This window comes from Pongo pygmaeus, chromosome 7, assembly GCF_028885625.2.
Source record: "Pongo pygmaeus isolate AG05252 chromosome 7, NHGRI_mPonPyg2-v2.0_pri, whole genome shotgun sequence".
In the NCBI taxonomy this organism is placed as follows: Eukaryota; Metazoa; Chordata; class Mammalia; order Primates; family Hominidae; genus Pongo; species Pongo pygmaeus.
Window position 1 is genome coordinate 137,305,062 of NC_072380.2, and position 21,895 is coordinate 137,326,956.

At 41.2% G+C, this 21,895-nt stretch overlaps 1 protein-coding gene across 1 annotated transcript in view; it reads right to left on the reverse strand.

Annotated features, from left to right (window-relative positions):
* TATDN1 (TatD DNase domain containing 1) overlaps positions 1 to 21,895 on the reverse strand; it is a 50,605-nt gene that overhangs the window by 22,823 nt on the left and 5,887 nt on the right. Inside the window, 5 exon segments of the mRNA XM_054499024.2 lie at positions 4,378 to 4,420; positions 4,519 to 4,662; positions 7,424 to 7,487; positions 10,772 to 10,821; positions 11,554 to 11,619. Of these exon segments, the coding sequence (XP_054354999.2) occupies positions 4,378 to 4,420; positions 4,519 to 4,662; positions 7,424 to 7,487; positions 10,772 to 10,821; positions 11,554 to 11,619 (367 nt within the window).

The window sequence follows — 21,895 nt, forward strand, 5'->3', positions numbered from 1 at the left end:
TGATGGCAACATGGCCTCAATTGCTCATCTCTAGGGTCCCCTAAATCCCCAAAAGATTGTTTTAAAATCTTCTTGTAGTTTTTAAGACCTGCACAGTGTTAACATTTTAAAGCCCCAAGAAAAATGCCCAAAGCAAATTCCTCCTACCCAAGAGAACAGAGCTCTAAATTGCAACAAGGAAAGGAGTGTAGCATAAGGCCAGGAAATTGAAAATACAGGGTATGGCTTAAAGGATAAACTTTCCATAACTAGATCAGGCCTTTCCTTGTTTTCACTCTTTGCTTCTCTTTCTTAGTCTTTAAAAAATACTTTTTCCAGAAAAGGTCTAGGTACTAAAACAAGAAAAAAGTATTAAAAAAAGAAAAAAAAAACTTTTAAAAGTTCCAAACGAAAACAATAGCTAGCATCTTCCTTTAGGGTGGTAATTATTTCTAGTATGAGGAATGTAACAACAGCCATGATTGCGCACGTACTCTGCATGACTCATGTCACTATGGGCTTTATGTGCCTTATGTTAAGAAAGGTAGGCAGCAATCTCCCCATTTTAAAGGGGATGCATTAACGGATGAAGTGACACCAAAGGCAGTTGTAAATCTCACCCAAAGATCTGCTGATTCCAAATCTCATCCTTTTAACATGGTCATACACCGCCTTCACTTACCATTATTTTTCAGACACTACATCTATTGTATATTAATTTTTCTGTCTTGTCTCCTAATTTTCTATTTTTCTTTTCTCATACATCTCCTTTTTCCTGACTACATATTTACTTAAAAACAAATCATGGCCGGGTGCAGTGGCTCATGCCTGTAACCCTAGCACTTTGGGAAGCTGTGGTGGGCGTATCACTTGAGGTCTGGAGTTCGAAACCAGCCTGGCCAACATGGTGAAACTCTGTCTCTACTAAAAATACAAAAAAATTAGCCAGGCGTGGTGATGGGCACCTGTAATCCCAGCTACTTGGGAGGCTGAGGCAGGAGAATTGCTAGAACCTGGGAGGTGGAGGTTGCAGTGATCCAAGATCGCACCACTGCACTCCAGCCTGGGGGACAGAGTGAGACTCCATCTCAAAAAACAAACAAACAAAATCATACACTGGTTGTTCCAGATGGTAGAAAAGTGCAGACCAAAATCTGAAGTCTTCTAAAAATAAACCCAATAGTGAAAACTGAATTATAGGCTTTTTATCCACGCTGCTCAAAGGGAATAAAAAAGAACCTTCCCTCTGTATTAAATATTCAACAGACATCTACTAAGTGCCTACCATGTGCTGAGAGTACTGTGCTAAGTGCTATGGAACTGTCACATGAGTAAGACTTGGTGTGTGCCTTTGAGGAACTCAAAGACACCTGTCTGTTGTGGGGAGGAAGGGATAATGAAAACCCATTTCTGTACAACATGGTAAGTGCTGAAACAAGTAGAGTGCTGTGTACACAGAACAGATTGCATGCTGTGAGTACACGCTAGGGGAAAAGGAGTGAGGGGCAGAGAATGTGGGTATTTGTTTCCTTAACAACAACCAAAATGTGATTGTTACTAGTGTGTCTTTTTTCTTTTTTTTTGAGACGGAATCTTTCTCTGCTGCCCAGGCTGGAGTCCAATGTCACGATCTTGGCTCACTGCAACCTCCTCCTCCCCAGTTCAAGCAATTCTCCTGCCTCAGCCTCCCAAGTAGCTGGGATTACAGGTGCTCGCCACCACTCCCGGCTAGTTTTTGTTTTTAGTAGAGACGGGGTTTCACCATGTTGGCAAGGCTGGTCTTGAACTCCTGATCTCAGGTGATCGGCCTGCCTTGGCCTCCCAAAGTGCTGGAATTATAGGCATGAGCCACCACACCCAGCTGTTTTTTTAACCAAGTCATCTGATGTTTTATTATTAAAATTTTAAAAATCTCAAGTAGAACTGCCTATGTTATCAAAATTTCCTCCTACTTTAGTTTGTCATTAGCTTATCCACTGCGGAAGAAGCCAGTGTCACATGCTGTCACCTTAGAGCATCCCCCAGAAAGTCAGTCCTTCCCTCTGCTGTTCACACACTTTAGTGACAGCACTTCCAACTTATTTTAATTATTTATGTCCTCTCTTGGAAAAAGTCTTATTCTTCTTTGTATCATGCTGAGGAGGCACTTGGTAATCATTTACTGAATGGAGTTTGAACCTCTCTATTAGAAATTAACACTTGGCATGTGAGTTCAAGCACAAGCTGTGATATGCATATTCTAAGATCAGACGCTATTCTGATGATGGTGAAGAATCTTCAGAACAGTTAAATTAAACTGATACTGTCAATGTTTTCAATTAACCTCAAAACTGAGTTTAAAGTATTGAGGTTGCATTTTAGAATCAGTTCTAACTCATTTTGGATGAAAAGTCTTACGGGCAATAAAACATGGGGACTCTGCCATTGCCCTTGCTTGTCATAACACAGTCTATTAGGCTTACAAGGCTTATCCTGACCAAAACCAGACATTAAAGTTGAGGAATATGATATCTGGGCTTAACCTAAAGAACTATTAAAGAGAACTGTTCTTCTATTTCAATGTGAACATGAGAACTTTTAAGGTTAAGTGAGCTGGCCTACATAATATTCGACAGAGGTATAGGGCTTTAGTAACCCTGCTAGTAACCACATGAATGTCCCTGAAAGGCACAGCAAATAATATACCACAAACTAAACAGTTCTAAAAGGGATGTATAAATGAGCGACCTAAAAGAGAGAGTAGGTATCCACAGAGCATTACGTTAACCCATCCTATTCTACTTGGTTATAGATCTTCACACTTCAGAACTTTGGAGCTTGAGGTCTAGGATATGACAGACTCCACTAGTAGATCTGCTCCTCCCCAAAGTGATTTTCAACCAGGGGGTACATATCAGAATCCCATTTGTGGGGAGCAAGGAGGGAAGGGGGAGGAAGTATACTTTCCTCATGCGTAATTTTAAAAACTCCCTTCAGGCCATCAAGTCACTGGCTTAATCATATGACCATATCATCATATGACAAAATTATTAATTATTAAATATTATGATATAGCTGGATGGTATCTTAAGAGAGAATCTGATCCTAATTCGTCTTTGTATATAAGAAACTAAGGAGGACAGAGGATTGTTTATTCTTAAAGGTCTCTAGGGACAGATATTCTACCTTATTCATATTTCTGCATACTATGAGTTCTCAGCAGTGGCTGGCACACAGTGCTCCATAAATATTTGTTGAATGGATGAATAAATTAACCCCCTTTAGAAGCTCAGTCTAATGTTTTATCATTTTCATAATTAAGATGTTTTTGAAATTCAACAAAATGCTTACGTTTTAAATTCAGACTGTGACCTAAATTTTCTTTTCAATCTATAACACTCACCCACCAGTATGATGACAGGAGCTCCAAATTTAGCTCCAGGCAATGGGTTACAGGAAGTCCTGCAGGGTCGTGAGCTTTGGAGTTTTCTCAGCAGCCACCATTCAACATGGCTCCTATTAAAGGAATCTCACAGTTCCAAACTAGCAATATTCAATGCCCAGCAAGAGTAAAATAAGCTTTTCTAGCTTTGGTGATTGATCCTATAATACTTTTGTGGGTTTTTTGTTGCTGGTTTTTTTTTAGAGACGGAGTCTCCTTATGTTGCTCAGGCTGGTCTGGAACTCCTGAGCTCAAGCAATTCTTCTGCCTCCGCCTCTCAAATAGCTGCGACTACAGACGCAGGCTGCTGTGCCTGGCTTGTAATACACTTTTAATATCCTTTGCTCTTAAATTATATCTCCCAATTTGGGAGGCTGAGGCGGGTGGATCATTTGAGGTCAGGAGTTTGAGACCAGCCTGACCAATATGGTGAAACCCAATCTTTACTAAAAATATAAAAATTAGCCGGGCATGGTGGCACATGCCTGTAATCCCAGCTACTTGGGAGGCTGAGGCACGAGACTCATTTGAACCCAGGAGGTGGAGGTTGCGGTGAGCCGAGATCACGCCACTGTACTCCAGCCTGGGCGACAGAGAGAGACCCTGTCTCAAAAAACAAAACAAAACAATCACATTCCCCAAAATAATTTAATTCATTCCACTGGAACTGTTCACATATGAATGCATCTGTTAAACAAGCAAACAAAAAATGTAAAATCTCTATCATGTAAAACTCATCCCTAATTTCTACCATTACAATAAAATTAAATGGTTAACCAACCAGGGAACTATGCGCTTCCATCCCTTACGAATTACATGCAAGTATGCATGGAATTTGTTTCACTTACTTTTGATATACAAAGGGAAAAACAAAAATATCCTCATGCTTAATCCAACTATACTCTCACCTGATAAAAGATATTTTAAAAATCACTCATGATTTTACAATAATTTGTAAAGTCAACAAATTTCCTTACTTGAGTTGAGTATCTTTGGGACAAAACTGCAGTCGGTCAAAATCTTTAAAAAGATAAAGAAGAATAATTACTCCTAACTTATACAGAACAAATTACTTATTTTCAAACAAAGTCATTCTAAGAGGCGAGGCTGGCACTCACCAAGTCCACATTCTCCTATTGCCACAACTTTCCCTTTATTGTTTTCAGCAAGATTTAGCAACTCCTTTAAGTAAAGATCAGGGTTATTCTTTTCAAATTCACCACATCTTGTAGGATGACATCCAACTGTACTGAAAAACATATCTAACAGAAAATAATGTCTTAGGATTATTTTCAAAGTATTTTCTCATATTTATATTTATTATGATCTTTAGAGGATATCAAGTAATTTCAACTGGTTTTCAACAATGGCAATAAATTACTCAAATTATAAGAAATGCATTATGTTAATCATATGACAATTTTTAGAATACCTAAACAAAGTAGGATATGAATATGAAAATTGCTTTAATGTATTAATAAAATAATTCAACTTTTTCTAAAGCTTGGCATTTAGGGCTGTAGAATGCAAAGTGAAATTTTTTTTTTTTTTTTGAGACAGGGTGCCACTGTGTCACCCAGGCTGGAGTGCAGTGGTGCTATCACAGCTTACTGCAGCCTTGACCTCCTGGGCTCAAGTGATCCTCCCACCTCAACCTCCCAAGTAGCTGGGGCTACATACGCATGCCACCACACCTGGCTAATTTTTAATTTTTTTTTTTTTTTGGTAGAGACAGGGTTTCGCTACGTTGCCCAGGCTGGTCTCGAACTCCTCAGCTCAAGCGATCCACCTGCCTAGGCCTCCCAAAGTGCTGGGATTACAGGCCTGAGCCACCATGACCAGCACTGATTTTATCTTTTATATTCACCATTCATGTGACTATCTTGATTGGTATTTTTTGTTTGTTTAACACCTATTCCTCCATTATTGATTCATGTATTTAATATAGCAATAAAAATGTATTCCCTTAAACAGGTTAATAGTGGGGGTGATTTAAAGTGGTGGAAAGGGGGATTTGTTTTTCTAGCAAGTAAATGAGGTTCACTTATTTGGAGGAGACTCTGACAGCTTGACTTGTATAGAATACAAATGAGAAGTCAAAAACACTTTTTCAATGGCTTAGCTGAGCCCGAACCATGGGAAAGGTATCAAGCTTTCCTCAGGCTCTCATGCAGATGTTTAGAAACAAAGGAAGCAGCACTTTTAAAGCTGTAAGAATACAAGTTACATGGAGAGGAGTGGAAGAGGGCTGGTAATGGAGGTGGGAGAACTTTAAAAAGCATAGATGTTTGGGGATAAAAAGTAAGGATAAAATGTTCTTACGTATCTCAAAAACTCTCTGGAAGATAGTCTATCTTTAATCACTAAGAAAAAGTGTCAATGGGGTGGGTGAGGTGGCTTACGCCTGTAATCCCAGCACTTTGGGAGGGCAACCTGGGCAGATCACGAGGTCAGGAGTTCAAGACCAGACTGACCAACATGGTAAAACCCCGTCTCTACTAAAGACACAAAAATTAGCTGGGCGTGGTGGCACGAGCCTGTAATCCCAGCTACTCAGGAGGCTGAGGCAGGAGAATCACTTGTACCCAGGAGGCAGAGGTTGCAGTGAGCCGAGATTGTGCCATTGCACTCCAGCCTGGGTGATAGAACAAGACTTTGTCTCAAAAAAAAAAAAAAAAGTGTGAATGGATCCTAAAAGACAAGTGTGGATTTTAGAGAGATTTCCATAAAAATACAGCTTTTAGTAAGTTTTCACACATAAAGGAAACACATCAGTATTTTAAAATACAAAATTTAAAAATTATGTGGAATGTTTAATTCCTCAGTGTCTAGTACATAAGATATGCAAAAAAAAGTTAAATTCGTGAATGCCAGATAAATGAGGTTTTATCTAACTAGGATTCCTTTAATAATCAGTCCTAAAACTTTTAAGATTTTAAACAAATGCAAAATGTATGAACATAAAGCGAGCATATGAGATATTATAAGGTGTTATTATTTGCATTCCTGGTACCTTGCACAGTATCTGGTCCATCTAGTAAAAATTTAATAAAATGACCCTTCACAGCTTAAGTTAAAAAAGAGTAAATAAAAAGCAACTTGTATCTTAAACACGTTAAAACACACACATGAATTCCACATCAAAAACACCTGAGGTTGGTTGGGTACGGTGGCTCACGCCTGTAATCCCAGCACTTTGGGAGGCCGAGGCAGGCGGATCACGAGGTCAGGAGATCAAGACCCATCTTAGCTAACACAGTGAAACCCCTTCTCTACTAAAAATACAAAAAATTAGCTGGGTGTGGTGGCAGGCACCTGTAGTCCCAGCTACATGGGAGGCTGAGGCAGGAGAATGGCATGAACCAGGGAGGCGGCGCATGCAGTGAGCCGAGACTGCGCCACTGCACTCTAGCCTGGGCAACAGAGCGAGACTCTATCTCAAAAAAAAAAAAAAAAAGGCCGGGTGCAGTGGCTCACACCTGTAATCCCAGCACTTTGGGAGGCTGAGGCGGGTGGATCACGAGGTCAGGAGATCGAGACCATCCTGGCTAACATGGTGAAACCCCGTGTCTACTAAAAATACAAAAAATTAGCCGGGCGTGGTGGTGGGCGCCTGTAGTCCCAGCTACCCTGGAGGCTGAGGCAGGAGAATGGTGTGAACCCAGGAGGTGGAGTTTGCAGTGAGCCGAGATCGCACCACTGCACTCCAGCCTGGGTGACAAAATGAGACTCCGTCTCAAAAAAACACCTGAGGTTAAACTGTGTACCTGGATAACTTTATTCTCATTAGCTGAAATCTTAAAATAATCTTCATTGAGCAGTATGAAACGGTTTTATAAACATCTGATATACCAATGAGTACTTTGAATTTTGTCATCTTAATCATGTCCCATTTAAATCAGTCCATTTTCCTATTGTTTCCACAGTCATGATCCATTGTATTGAACCTGAAGCAGTTTTCAGAAAGACTTCTTCAAAATTACTTAATTCATTTTTTTTTTGGTAAAAGAAATACGAGGATACCATTTGTTTGTGCCAAATGCAGTGCATCTTTACTGTCTTGTAGATTTCCACCTGTAATCATAAACTGAAATGGAAAGAAAATAAAATAAGCTGACTTTACTAAGGCAGCAATAACAGTTTCCTAAACATGCCTTCCTACCACTTCCTTATTCCAGAATGCTCTTTCCTCTGTGACTGTCACACACCTACCCTTTAAAATTCAGGTGGGAGATTACCTCCTATGCAGAGTAGTACCTGACTACACCTCAGGGATGTATGCATGTATGTGTGTGTGCATGTAGAGGTGTAGAATTCATCACTAGACTCTGTTAAAATGTATTTATATATCCACCTTTATTATTAGACATTGCGTTCCTTGAGGACAGAGATCAGGTGTTATGAAAGTGTGAATAACGAAATCAATGATTCAATAGTGTTGATTGATTCAACAGTTCTCCAAGTGTAGTCTGGTAACTCCCAGTAGGTATGTGAAGTCAAAACTATTTTCATAATAATAATAAGACGCCTTCTGTCTTTTTCACTCTCACTCTACTGCAAGTGTCCACAAGGTATTCAAGAAGCTACACGATGTTTGATACCACCAGAGACTGACTACAGAAAAAGATATGAAAATTCAGCAGGCTTCTAGTAACACAGTCATTAGAGATTTGAAAAAACATACAACTGTACTCATGTTGCTAATTTTTTTGTTCTGGAATATACTTGTTTTTCATAAAAATATGCTATTTATGTTATCCAGTAGTTTCTTATTTTAAAAGGAATATTTAAAATTTTTTGTTTTAATTTTTAATATAGTATATATCAGTAGGTAAGACTCACACAAACAAAAGCTCTTTGGGGGTCCTCAATAATAAAGAATGTGAAGGGGTTGTGAGAGCAAAAGGTTGGAGAATCAGTGAGTTAATGCATGCTAATGAATTCTCTGTAGGAAAACGTATGGCTTTTGGCAAATAAGCATACTTCTACATAGACCCATCAGAGTCCACTCAGTAATTAGAATGCCATCTTTCCTCATCTGTTAAAATGAAAAGGTCACTAAAGAGTTATGTGTTGATAGTGAGAGCACTGAAGCAGTGCTGTGTAAGGGGCGCCTTCTTCTGAAGGCGTGATTCAAGTACAATGATGTATATTTTTGTAAAGCATACTTCAAAAGTCTCACTAAAATGATGAATTCATTCTAGGTACAACTTAGGGAGAAAACACAAAACAAAGGTAGAATTGCAAATGATAAACAGATATTTTCATATAGCTATTTAAATCTTTAATATGATTAGATATTGCGTATCCATTCAGGAAACATAGCCATAACTAAATCCTTGACTATCTGTAAAGCAGAAGATGTAAGGCAGGGCGCAGTGGCTCACGCCTATAATCCCAGCACTTTGGGAGGCTGAGGCAGACGGATCACCCATGGTCAGGAGTTCGAGACCATCCTGGCCAACATGGCGAAACCCCGACTCTACTGAAAATACAAAAATTAGCCAGGTGTGGTGGCAGGCCCCTGTAGTCCCAGCTACTTGGGGGGCTGAGGCAGGAGAATCACTTGAACCCGGGAGGCAGAGGTTGCAGTGAGCCAAGATTGTGCCACTGCACTCCAGCCTGGGGGATAGAGCGAGACTCTGCTTCCAGAAAAAAAAAAAAAAGACAATAATAAAAATATTGGGAAAACTTTCTTGTTACTAACATACCTAAAACTTTAATACTAGAACAGATGCCTACATCCAGTATTTAAATTACGTAAAATACTAACCAAGTATACTTTTTATTTTACCTACAACTTTTCTAGATAGTTGAAAAAAACGGCAAGACAAGAGGGCATCATCTCCTCTCCCAGTGCATAAGATAACGACGATGGGCCGGGCGCGGTGGCTCAAGCCTGTAATCCCAGCACTTTGGGAGGCCGAGGCAGGCGGATCACGAGGTCAGGAGTTCAAGACCATCCTGGCCAACATGGTGAAACCCTGTCTCTACCAAAAATACAAAAAAATTAGCCGGGCGTGGTGGCGGGCACCTGTAGTCCCAGCTACTCAGAAGGCTGATGCAGGAGAATGGCGTAAACCCGGGAGGCGGAGCTTGCAGTGAGCCGAGATCATGCCACTGCACTCCAGTCTGGGTGACAGAGGGAGACTCTGTCTCAAGAAAAAAAAAAAAAAAGATAACGATGATGATGACCTCATGGTGGTGGCTTCCATCATGCACATAACGAAGGTTGTTTATGCCAGGTATAATACCAAATGCTTTACATTCAATATTTTATTTAGCCTTCATAACAACTCTATTAATTAAGTACTATTATCATTCTCATTTTACAGATGAGAAAACTGAAGTCTAGTGAGATAAAAGACTGCAGGTTATAAAGCTATGAAAAATGAAGCAGGGGCTGGATACCACGTTTGTTATGCCCTAACTATGCTTTTAACTACTACAATATAAATGCAAGGTATTGAATTAAATTTCAGTTTGGAACCATGTCCAAGTAAAAATCACTTCAGTTCTGTCATTCCTAAGTGTGTGTGTGTGTGAATAAACATTAAGATTAAATTACTCATGGCTAACACATGAAAACTTAGGAGCTTAGTATTTCGGAGTCTGCAGAAAAGCATTGTTTAAAGTGATTTACCAAACAGAGTGACTATAATGAGAAATTAATGTAACTTTTATCTTTTCATATTATTTGTGAATAATAACAAATAAAAGTTTAGAGTTGGAGACTGCAAAACTCATTTAGTCAGCAGTATTACTTTCCAAAACAAATTATTCATCTTGGAGGTAGTAGCTACCAAGTGTCCTGGTAGCATACTATGGAATTTAACCTTATTTCTTAGTGTATGTGTGGGCTAGCTCTCTGTTTTAAAGCTAATTTAAAGAAATATCTATTCATTTGCTTAGTAGAACTCTCTAAAAAGCCGTAGACATTTTATTACTGTAAAAATTAAAGTATTACTCCATTATTTAAATGGTATGCCCAAACTATAAATAGCTACACTTGGTGTCAGGTACATGTCTTTTTAATTATTGCTTAATTCTGACAAATGCTAAATTACATTATAAAATTGATTAAAAGTTGTCTCTTAAGCCTGGTAATTCACATAGGTTTAAAAAATTTTTTTTCAAAGAGGTTTTGCCATTTATCATATATAAAAACTATACATGAGATTTGTGTAACTTAAATTGCTATGAACAGAGTATTTTGATATTTTGTTTCAATTAACTTTCTAATATCACAAGTAGACAATATGTACCCCAACTGTGGCATTGGTTTATTCCTTTCTATTCTGCAAAATTTTAACTAAAATTTAGTTAAAAAATGAATTTTAAAAATCTCAAGAATAACAAAATGGATGTTACCTTTTTAACACCAATCTCGACAGCTCTCCCTATTACATCCTGTAAGTCATCTGTAAAAGATAAACTCTCCATTATGAAAATCTGGCAGACAAAAATTTCACTTTTTTTTTTTAGCTTCTGTGCAAATGGCTATTTGAAGTTTTATATTTGAAATTATAAACTTCTACAGGTAAGAAGACCTTAATTAAACTTTATTATAAATGTTCATGATCATGGTTTATCAATAAATGTGTTTCACTTTGTTTATAGTTTTATCTAAAATGCACAATGAGTTCTTTTTTTTTGAGACGGAGTTTTGTTCTTGTTGCCCAGGCTGGAGTGCAATGGTGTGGTCTCGGCTCACTGCAACTTCCACCTCCTGGGTTCAAGCGATTCTCGTGCCTCAGCCTCCCAAGTAGCTGGGATTACAGGTGCTTGCCACCACGCCCGGCTAATTTTATCGTATTTTTAGTAGAGATGGGGTTTCACCATGTTGGCCAGGCTGGTCTCGAACTCCTGACCTCAGGTGATCCGCTTGCCTCAGCCTGGGCAAGGGATTACAGGCGTGAGCCACTGTGCCCAGCCATGAGTTCTTTATTATTTCAAATTTAAGAGCAGATTATGTTGCCCAGGCTGGTCTTGAACTCCTGAGCTCAGGCAATCCTCCTGCCTCAGACTCCCAAATTGCTGAGATTACAGGTGTGAGCCACAAGACTCAGCTTGAATTATGCTTTTCAAGATCCCCTGAGGCAGAAAATTTGTCTTCATAGGAAACTATTCGCCTTAATAAAGGAAATATTTACCTTGATGCTTTTGAACCTCCCTATAAATTCCTCTGAACATAGGGTCAGTCAAGTTGATACCAATATCTGTAGAAAGCAAAAGTCATTGATTAATTATTGAGTCTCTACTTGAAACTTGTACTTAAATAAAAAGCTTCTGTTACTAAACTTTTTGTTCACACACTCATCTACTCAAACAATATCCAAGTGCCTACCACTTGTCAACTACTGTGCTAGAAACATGGGATACAAAGATGAATAGGATATAATTCCTGCTTTCAAGAAACTCACTGCAGAACTGGTAAGGCAGATCCATTATCAGACAATTACGAAATATTAGAAGTAAACACTGGTACTATGGGGACACAGAAGAGGAACAACCAACCTAGTCTGGCGGCTGGCTCAGAAGAGGCTTCCAGAAAGAAGTCATCATTGAACTGAATCTTAAAGGATGAGTGACTATTATCCAGCGGAAGAGAGGTAACTGCAGAAAGAGGAAGCAGTAGGAGCAAAGCCTTCAAGATGGGAAAGAGCACAGTGCTTGTAAAGAGCTACAAGCTGTTCCGGCTGCTGGAGAGAAGAACAATTGGCCCTCTGTATCTCTGGGATCTGGATCTGCAGATTCAGCCAACCACAGGTCGACTGAAAATATTAGAAAATAAAAATAACAACACAACAATAAAAAATAATATAAATAAAAGCACAGTAAGGTATAAAAACCATTTACATAGCATTTACATCAAATTAGGTATTTTAAGTAATCTAGACATGATTTAAAGCACACATGAGGATATGCACAGGTTATAGGCAAACACCATGCCATTTTATGTAAGGGTTTTGGTATCTGCAGGAGGTCCTGGAACCAATCTCCTGCCGATACTGAAAGAAGACAGTGTAAGGAAGGGAGGGGTCAGAAGACACCAGACTCAGCCATGGTACAGACACTTGTCTTTAAAATACTGGATGCAACAGGAAGCTCTGTTCTGCTGTAGAATATAAGGGAACATGGGGAACAACGAGATATGAAGTCAGACTGTGACTGGTCACAGGCAAGAAGAAAAATGCCTCCCTTATTGAAAATACACATCATTTAGCTTTTTGCAGGAGGAGAATCTCAAAATTTGCAGTGGTGGTAGCAGCTGATTACCAACAGACTCCCTATATTATTTCTGCCAAGTTTCAGCTTCTTGGTATGTTCTCATTCTAATTTCTGCCAAGTTGGTTCCCAGGAATGTCTGCTCCACCAATAAGACACACCTTGAAAGTGAATGGGAGTTTAGAAAATTTAAGAGACAGTGAAGAGAGTATTCCAGGCATTTGAAACAATAGGGGAAAAAGTAAAATGCAGAAAACTACAAAGATATTTGGGCACTAACATGTCAACAAAGATGGGTGGGATGTGGTACCCTTTAAAAGGGCTATTAACATATAAACATCATCTAATACTATACACACAATATAGGAGTTTGGTGGAATGGCCCAATCCGAAGAATTATTATCTAGTTTCTTTATAAGTAAGTAAAGGAAATTAGATAAATGGGGCAGACTGAGAAAGGAAACCCAGGGAAGAGAGGAGAGGCCTTTCCGCCTAAAATAATCCTTCAGAGAGGTTTAGTCTAGGGTCACCGATCATCACTGATCATTAGGAAAACAGAAATGGTCTGTTTCTCTTCTAGACCATTTCCCCTTTGTGCAGTGTTAAGCAAACAGTTATTCGTAACACTTGTCAAAGATTTTGAGGAAGCCTTTATTCAAGAGAGACTACTGACAGAAGGGAAGGTTTTGCAGAAAGGGGAGGGACTGGGCTCAATTTTGAATACAAGGACAAGTGAGGATTTATTGCCACCCAGTAGAATGGGGATCAACAGATGAAAAATTACTAAGGGGAAACATCAAACGTGAGGGAAGATTCTGGGTTTACTCAACTTGATGGATTTTTGCTGAAGGCAGGTCAGAGTGACAGGATATTCTGCTTGAGGATTTGAGATTTGGGATGGGGGAAATGAGGGATGAGAAAGGTCTATAGGTCCTGGCTGATGAGGGAAGCAGGTCCTACATCCCAGTATAGTCTCTGGGTTTATCTGGGCAGACAGAAATGCAGGAAGACTCCTTCAAAAGTCCCTTGACCCAAGTGCAGTGACAAGCGCTTAAAGGCCATGCAGATGTAGACAGTGGTAATCGCAGCTGACCACCCACCATCCTTCCACACTTTAGCATCATCATAATCTTTTTTTTTTTTTTTCTTTTTAAGACGGAGTCTCACCCTATCGCCCAGGCTACAGTGCAGTGGCACAATCTCGGCTCATTGCAACCTCCGCCTCCCGGGTTCAAGCAATTCTCCTGTCTCAGCCTCCCAAGTAGCTGGGATTATAGGCGCCCACCACCACACCCAGCTAATTTTTTGTATTTTTAGTAGAGACAGGGTTTCGCCATGTTGGACAGGCTGGTCTCGAACTCCTGACCTCAGGAGCTCCACCCACCTTGGCCTCCCAAAATGCTGGGATTACAGGCATGAGGCACCACGCCCGGCCAGTCTTGGTAAATTCTTGTACCCTCGCACTGCTGGCCCAGATAGTCACAGCTCACCCGCAACAAATAAGTGAGTCTTTCTGAGCCTCGGTTTTCTCACTAGTAGGGTGGACATAAACTTTCTCCTTCCAGCAACAAAATGTGGCTCAAAACCAAAAACAAATATGAAAGCATTTTGCAAATTAAAAGTCCTGTTAACATGTAATTATTGGGAACACTGTTATTACAAACACTGTAACATGCCAACAACAAATGGAATTTGAATCAGCTTTAGCCATACTGTCATATCACCTTAAGTGGTTAAGGCTCCCGATCCAAGAATGCATTATCAAATAGCCAAATGTGAGTCAATATGTTTTGAACATTAAGACTCATGATGTAATCATGAAAACAAAGCCACTCAAAATCCTATTTATTTAATTTGTTCAAAATGTTCTTATCTATGTTAAGGGGTAGTGAGAAACAAAAACCTTGTATCTGAGAAATGCAAGCACCTTTAAATTATCAGGCCCAGAAAGGCATTTAAAATGTTCACAGCAGTCCAAGCTTACTCCCCTTTGAGCTAAATAATTACTTCTTGAAGCCACTTGCTATGTGGGCTCTAGACTGACGCCAAGTGGCCCTAAAATGCCATACACCCTATAGTTCAACAATACATAGCCAATCACTAACCAATGTTATTTCTGTAAACCAATGAGAATCCCTGATTAACAATTTCTGTAACTGTGCCCCCCCCTTCTGATTTGTCCTTTAAAAATTTGAGCCTCTCTTTTGTTCTCTGGAGCACTCCCCAAGGCAACTTGGAAGTGTGTCCTGGGCTGCAGTCCTCAACTGTTGTGCTTGAATAAACTCTGTAAACTAGATTCTGACCTTTTGGTTATTTGAGGTTGACAATAGTATCTTTTAAATTGAAAGTCTCTATTAGACGTATGCCTATTGGCATGTAAACTCAAACAAAGTAGACAAATACTGTATGAAAACCAATGTCTAGCCAGATCCAGCTAAAGACAGTAAGTAGCTTGAAAAGCTAAGAAAGTAAGAGATACGGGTGGGAGGGAATGACAGGAAGAAAAACAAGGCAAAGTGGAAAATTACTACTTCCAATTAGGGGAGAAAACTGAAGGATTCATACATTCAGTAGCATGTCACCCTATATAGATCAGTAATGTTTCTTTTTCATTAATTTTCTTCAAATAGCTGGCTTGAAAAGCAGCACCTACTTTATTATTTAAGAGTTCTTCAAATACTGACTTCTCATTTTCAAAACAAAGTAAGAGTAAGAAACAGCACTGTTTATAACCAGGAGAAAACCACAACTCTTAAGTTGAAGCCTCAGTTATTGGGCTCACTGAATCGTGTCACATCACTGTCACCTATGATCTAGGGATACAAAGGGACAGCAAATAAGGCACAATTTGTTTTTTAGATATTGCTAGTCTTTAGATATAACCCCGAGTTTATAGCAAATACAGGGGATTAGAGAACAAGCTCAATGACACTATTATTTAGCAAACAGACAAAGCCAGGAGATAGACTTTCTGTAGGGTGTTGACTTAAAATCACGAGATCTATACATTAGGGAAGCACTTTATTTCTTATACTGACGTGCAAGCTGCAGGCTGGGAAGCAGAGCCTTTGGCTGAGAACAAAAGCCACCATTTCAAGGGAAGAAGTGGGGAACAGGAGTTTTACACTAAATGGGCTGGCTAATGTACATATTTAACAGGTTATAGGAGGAGCTATGTATATTCATGAAAGGTGGACTCATGCATGTATGATAAGCAAACATACACGTTACACAAACCCCATGTTCACTTTGGGGTGGAGACTTAACATTAAAATGCAGTAAAATTAAGCTTTATATGTCAAAAGGTGCACAGCCTGAATAAACCAGCCAGAACTAGTCTGTGACTGGTGGTCATTTGTCAGGAAGGGATGCACGGTGAAACTGGTCAGCTGTCATGTCAAAACCACAAAAAAGGAGGGGAGTCTGGCTGTGGTGTCAGGTGGTTGGCTGAAGTCAGCAGAGGAGTGAGTCTTGTTTCTGTTCCAGGGCTGGTTTCTATTTAACTCTTACAAAAAAAGTCTGGTATCGGTTAGTGAGAAAGGGGGTGTACTGAGGTGTGACCAAACTCTCATCTCATCACGGCTGGAAAACTTAGCTTTCAAAGTTTTTCTGGGGTCTCCTTGGCCAAGGTAGTGTCCATTCAGTCAGTCGGGTGGGGCAGGGGGGTGCTTAGAAATTTACTTTTATTTCATGTTTCCCCATTTTAGCCATGATCTGCTGCAAGCAGCACCAGTAGCCAAATCTTTATTTTGTCCCATGTCATTGCCAGGGTGGTGTGGCTACCTGTCCCAGATCCATCCCTACGATAGCCAATTGGACATCCTAGATCAAGCAGGAATAGAGAGATGGCAGGCCCTCATTAACCCGTAAAGTATAAGAGATATAAGAGCCAAAAGGAATGGCTACAAAATTAACTTGCCTGTAAGTTCTACGCACTGAGCCATCATAATTCTGGTTTTAACAGGGGACTTCTTGCAGTCCTATTATAAGTCATTTAAATGTTAAGAAAGAAAGTATGATGGAGACTATGAATATAACAAACACTTAGCAGTTTGAAAGGGATTTCCCAGGCCAGTTGGAAGCCAACTAAACAGATCACTGAGAGGATTAGTAGTTCATAGCTCTTGTAACCATTTAAGGTTGTTTGGATAGTCTTTCTCTAACAGTGTCTTTTTTTTTGAGATGGAGTCTTGCTCTGTCACCCAGGCTGGAGTACAGTGGTGCCATCTCGGCTCACTGCAAGCTCCACCTCCCAGGTTCATGCCATTCCCCTGCCTCAGCCTCCCAAGTAGCTGAGACTACAGGCACCCGCCGCCACACCCGGCTAATTTTTTGTATTTTTAGTAGAGACGGGGTTTCACCATGTTAGCCAGGATGGTCTCGATCTCCTGACCTTGTGATCCTCCCGCCTTGGACTCCCAGAGTGCTAGGATCACAGGCGTGAGCCACTGTGCCCGGCCTCTAACAGTTTCTATTTCACCTGAAGTACTTATGTAACAGGAGGTATGGGCCAAACAACTCCTTGTTTGGCTAGGAGAAAATCTACGGCAACTTTATTATCTAGTACTACTTGAGCCAAGGAGTTTAGAGACTTTTGTTGAGCTACAAGGCTTTTTGCAGCGTCTGCAGCTATCTTGAGGTGGGAAATTAAAGAAAACTAAAATTAAAAAGATAGAGAAATAAGTTTTCCTGTATTAGACTGACTTGTCCCAGAGGCAGCAACAGGCACACCCGAGACCCAGGAAAAGTCTTGATAATGGTATCTAATGTGCTCTGGAGACTCTTCCAGCACTCCCTCAACATAAGGAGAAGAAAAACAAATTTTCCTTTGCTTTATGGTATGAGTTTATAGATTCTTATTCTCTGTAACTAATAACTTCAAGTATTCTGTTTTATCTAAGAAGTACAACAAAGGTCACGAGAAGCCTGAGTAGGCCTGAACTACAGCTGCCTGGGCACCACAGTGAAGGTTATGGGATAAGCCTGTGCCTAGGCAAACGTAGATAACGGACACCTGGGTTGCTTGGCAATGGTCACGAGCAATCCTGAGTTTGTCCTGCCTCTGTATCCCTGCTTTCACACCACTGTAAGCTTGCTTCAAGCTAGCCCACCCCCTTTTGTGAAGTGTGTATAAAAGTCAAGTGCTGTCTTTGTTTCGGGCTCAGTCTTTGGACCTGAGTCTGCTGGGCCTGAGTGCACTCAATAAAAGATTCTCCTGTTTCAACCCGAGGTCTCTCTCATACTCCTAAATCCCGCAACAATCTGACTAATAGTGGCAGAGACTTTTCAAATCATATCCTTATTGACTTAAATCCCAACACTCGGAATTAATATTCCCAGGATGCTTTGATCTGTATCATCTTCACACCCTGCCAAAATAGACCTTTTAGTTTAATAATGGAGAGAAAGGGGGTCCTTCTGTAAGTCTGTGTAAGGATACGGGGGGTTACAAAATATCTCAGCAAGCATGAACCTTCTAACTGTAGGCTGCCGATGCAACAGTGTGCCCAAAGCTGTGCAGGTGGATCAGACCCAATGCCACATACAAACACACAGCCTGAATGGCGGGCACAAGTGATACTCCTGAGGGTATCTTAACTAGCAGATGCATTCATGAGGAGTCCTGACATCACCAAACTAAACCATGGGCCATTTCTCTTGCAAGCTTTCCAGAATCCACTCACTTATTTTAAATGTAAATATTGTGGGCACTGTAGGGATATATTTTTAACTTTATTTATCTGATGTAGATGACACTTGTCTATCCAGTAGTTCATAGGTCAAGAAGGTCCCATGGTAGGCCGGGTGCAGTGGCTCATGTCTGTAATCCCAGCACTCTGGGAGGCCAAGGCAGGTGGATCACTTGAGGTCTGGAGTTTAAGACCAGCCTGGCCAACACAGTGAAATCCAGTCTCTACTAAAAATACAAAAATTAGCTGGGCATGGTGACAGGTGCCTGTAATCCCAGCTCTTGGGATGCTGAGGCAGGAGAATCGCTTGAACCCGGGAGGCGGAGGTTATAGTGAGCTGAGATCTCACCACTGCACTCCAGTCTGGTTAACAGAGCAAGACTCAGTCTCAAAAAAACCATAAAAAACCCAAAGAACAACAACAACGACAAAGAAGGTCCCATGGTAAAGAATGGGTTTCCAATGTTAAAAACATGGGACAAATCAAAACAAGGGGTGACAATATCTGGGCTTTGAAGCAATTGGACCTGGAAAATCTACAGGGAAAGGGGTTGGTCTGGGTAAGTGGTGACATTAGGGACATCTGAGCAGTCAGTGACAGATATTACCAATGGCACATATCTATTATGAATGGATCAAGGAAGTTGTTGGCAAATCCAGCAATCCAATAGGTTTCCTTCTACTAGCAACATTTGGGACAGCTTAACTAAAGTGTTATCATGCCATTCTCTGCATTGAGACAAGACAGAGGGACAATCGCAAAGAGAGGGAAAGGGGACAGTACAGGTATGAGAGTAAAAGGAAGGGAGGGAACAGCCATTTAACAATTCAGAAAACTGAACCAAGGGAAAAACCATAAATCCCATACAAATCCACGGGGATTATCTGACAAACTTAAGGGACTGTCCTTAAGTAAGAGAACACCTCACTACCGGAACAAAGCGATGATGTCCTCAGGAGTGGGAGTCATAATCCCTGCTCAGTTCTGATAAAGACAAGAAGAGGAAGCCCACAGGTAGCTAAACATTGAAGTTATCTAGCAGAAAGGCATGGAACAAATTCTATTAGTTTAGATAGAGGCAAATTATTAAATGAGACCCAGTGTCTTTGAATACAGTCCTGGCCCTGGGTCTCACGAAAGCAGTTTATGTTGACTATTGCCTTTTTCTGGGTCTAAAGATGAGGCTCTGGTTAACTGAAGTCTCGTGTAAAGACTGGCACCAACTTCCAAGATTCAGCAAGGGTTGTTGTTTTCAGATGAGACATGTGCGAGCAGGAGTCAATCTCTGTAACTTAGCAGCACGAGGATTCATTAATAGCACCCATCCAGTAGGCTGGAGGAAGTATTTTAACTGATGTCTCTTCCACTACTTGTCATCACCAAGCTGGAGGTGGCAATACTGGAGTTTACGACCTGTCGGGAAGCTGTAAAAAGATTCTACAACCTGCAGTGATTGATCTTTATAGCTTTAACAAGCCCCTGGCAATAAGCCTCAAGTTCCCTCCTGTAATTGGGCAGGAGAAAATATTTCTTGGTCTAAGTGCACAGACCAACCAGTAACAATTTCAAAAGGGGAGAGCTGACATTTATTGGTGGGAATGGACTGCAGAATCAGTAACGCTAATGGGAGAGCTTTAGGCAAAGACAGGTTAAGTTTCTGTAACTTTTGCCAGCTCGCTTTCAATGATCCCATTAGACTGTTCAACTAGCCCAGAGGACTGGGGGTAATAGGCACAGTGAAAGTGCTGTAAAAGGGCAGATTTAAAAAACTTGTTCTAGTATTTGGCAGGTAAAATGAGTGCCTCTGTTGCTGTGGAATTCAGTGGGAACATCCTAGATAGGAATGGTTTTTCTCAAGCAGCATTTTGGCCTCCACCATAGCTGTTGCTTGTTTACAGGTGAAAGACCTACCTCAATGAGAATACATTGTCAACCATTAGAAGAACAAAATTTAATCTGTGGGATGGTGGTAACTAAACGAAATCAAGTTGTCACATGGTTAAGGGACCCTAGGGAAGAGGAAATTGTCCTGGAGGGAGCTTCAGGAGTTCACCTGGGTTATACTGAGGGTAGATATTGCAGAGTTTATATAGCGGAGGGGCAAGAGCTGGAGAGAGCCGCCATAGAGTAGTACTGTCTACCCTGCTGAATCATTTTGTCGGATTCCAATGGGTTAGATTATGTATGAAGGTTGTTTGTCTTTGCAGGGTGCTGGGCAGGACTGGATGTCCATTTGGACCTTCCTGTAATTTTGTCTGGGGATTGCAAGCACAATTTTGTTTCATCCATTTCCCTCTTCCAGACTCCAAGACTGTCTTTTGTGAAAATGGGTATGGAAAGGTCTTCAGATGGGGAGGGGAGCAAGGAAGAAGGAAGAGCAAGGAGGGGGTAGGGGGGAGGAGGAGGAGGAGGAGGGGGAGGGGAGGAGCAGGAGGAGGAGGAGGGGGAGGAGGAGGAGGAGGGGGTTGAGTACACATAACTTGGGAAGGAGCTACATGCTGGGCGGCAGCTTTAGCTGCTGCATCCACTAAGTGGTTGCCTTCGCTGTCTTCTGTCTTGTCAGAGAAATGTCTCTCGACTATGATAACGGCTAGGGCTCAATGAGCCTGAATGGCATCTAAGAGAAACAAAACAGTCTTTGTTTTTGTTTTTTTTCTGAGACAGAGTCTCACTCTGTCGCCCAGGCTGGAGTGCAGTGCAGCTCACTGCAGCCTCCATCTCCCAGGCTCAAGTGATTCTCCTGCCTCAGCCTCCCACGTAGCTGGGATTATAGATGCATGCCACCATGTCTGGCTGATTTTTGTGTTTTTTATAGAGACGAGGTTTCACCATGTTGGTCAGGCTGGTCTCAAACTCCTGACCTCAAGTGATCCACCTGCCTCGGCTTCCCAAAGTGCTAGGAGTACAGGCATGAGCCACTGCACCCGGCCTAGTCTTTGTTCTTAATAGGTTGTCCAGAGGAAGTAAAAAATCTTGTTTCTAGAGCATGCCAAAATTACGGGCAACTCCAAAGACATACGTGCTGTCTGCATAAATATTAACTGTTTCATCCCTGGCCAGTAGGCAGGCCCAAGTGAGGGGATGCTAATTCTGCTTGTTGGGCAGATCGGGCAGTTGGCTGGGGGCCTGATTCAATGGTTCCCATCAGAGAGACCACCACATAGGCTGCATAATAGAAGCCAGCAGAATTTTTGAGAAAGGATCCATTAATGGTAAGGGGGTCTCCCTTAAGTCTATATGAGGTGAAAGAAAAGACAACGCAGTCTTTGGGTGCTTTAATCTCTTATTAAAGGCAAAATGGGGCCAGGCGCAGTGGCTCATGCCTGTAATCCCAGCACTTCAGGAGGCTGAGGCGGGCAGATCACGAGGTCAGGAGATCGAGACCGTCCTGGCTAACACGGTAAAACCCCGTCTCCACTAAAAATACAAAACATTAGCCGGGCATGGTGGCGGGTACCTGTAGTCCCAGCTACTCAGGAGGCTGAGGCAGGAGAATGGCGTGAATCCGGGAGGTGGAGCTTGCAGTGAGCCGAGATGGCGCCACTGCACTCCAGCCTGGGCCACAGAGTGAGACTC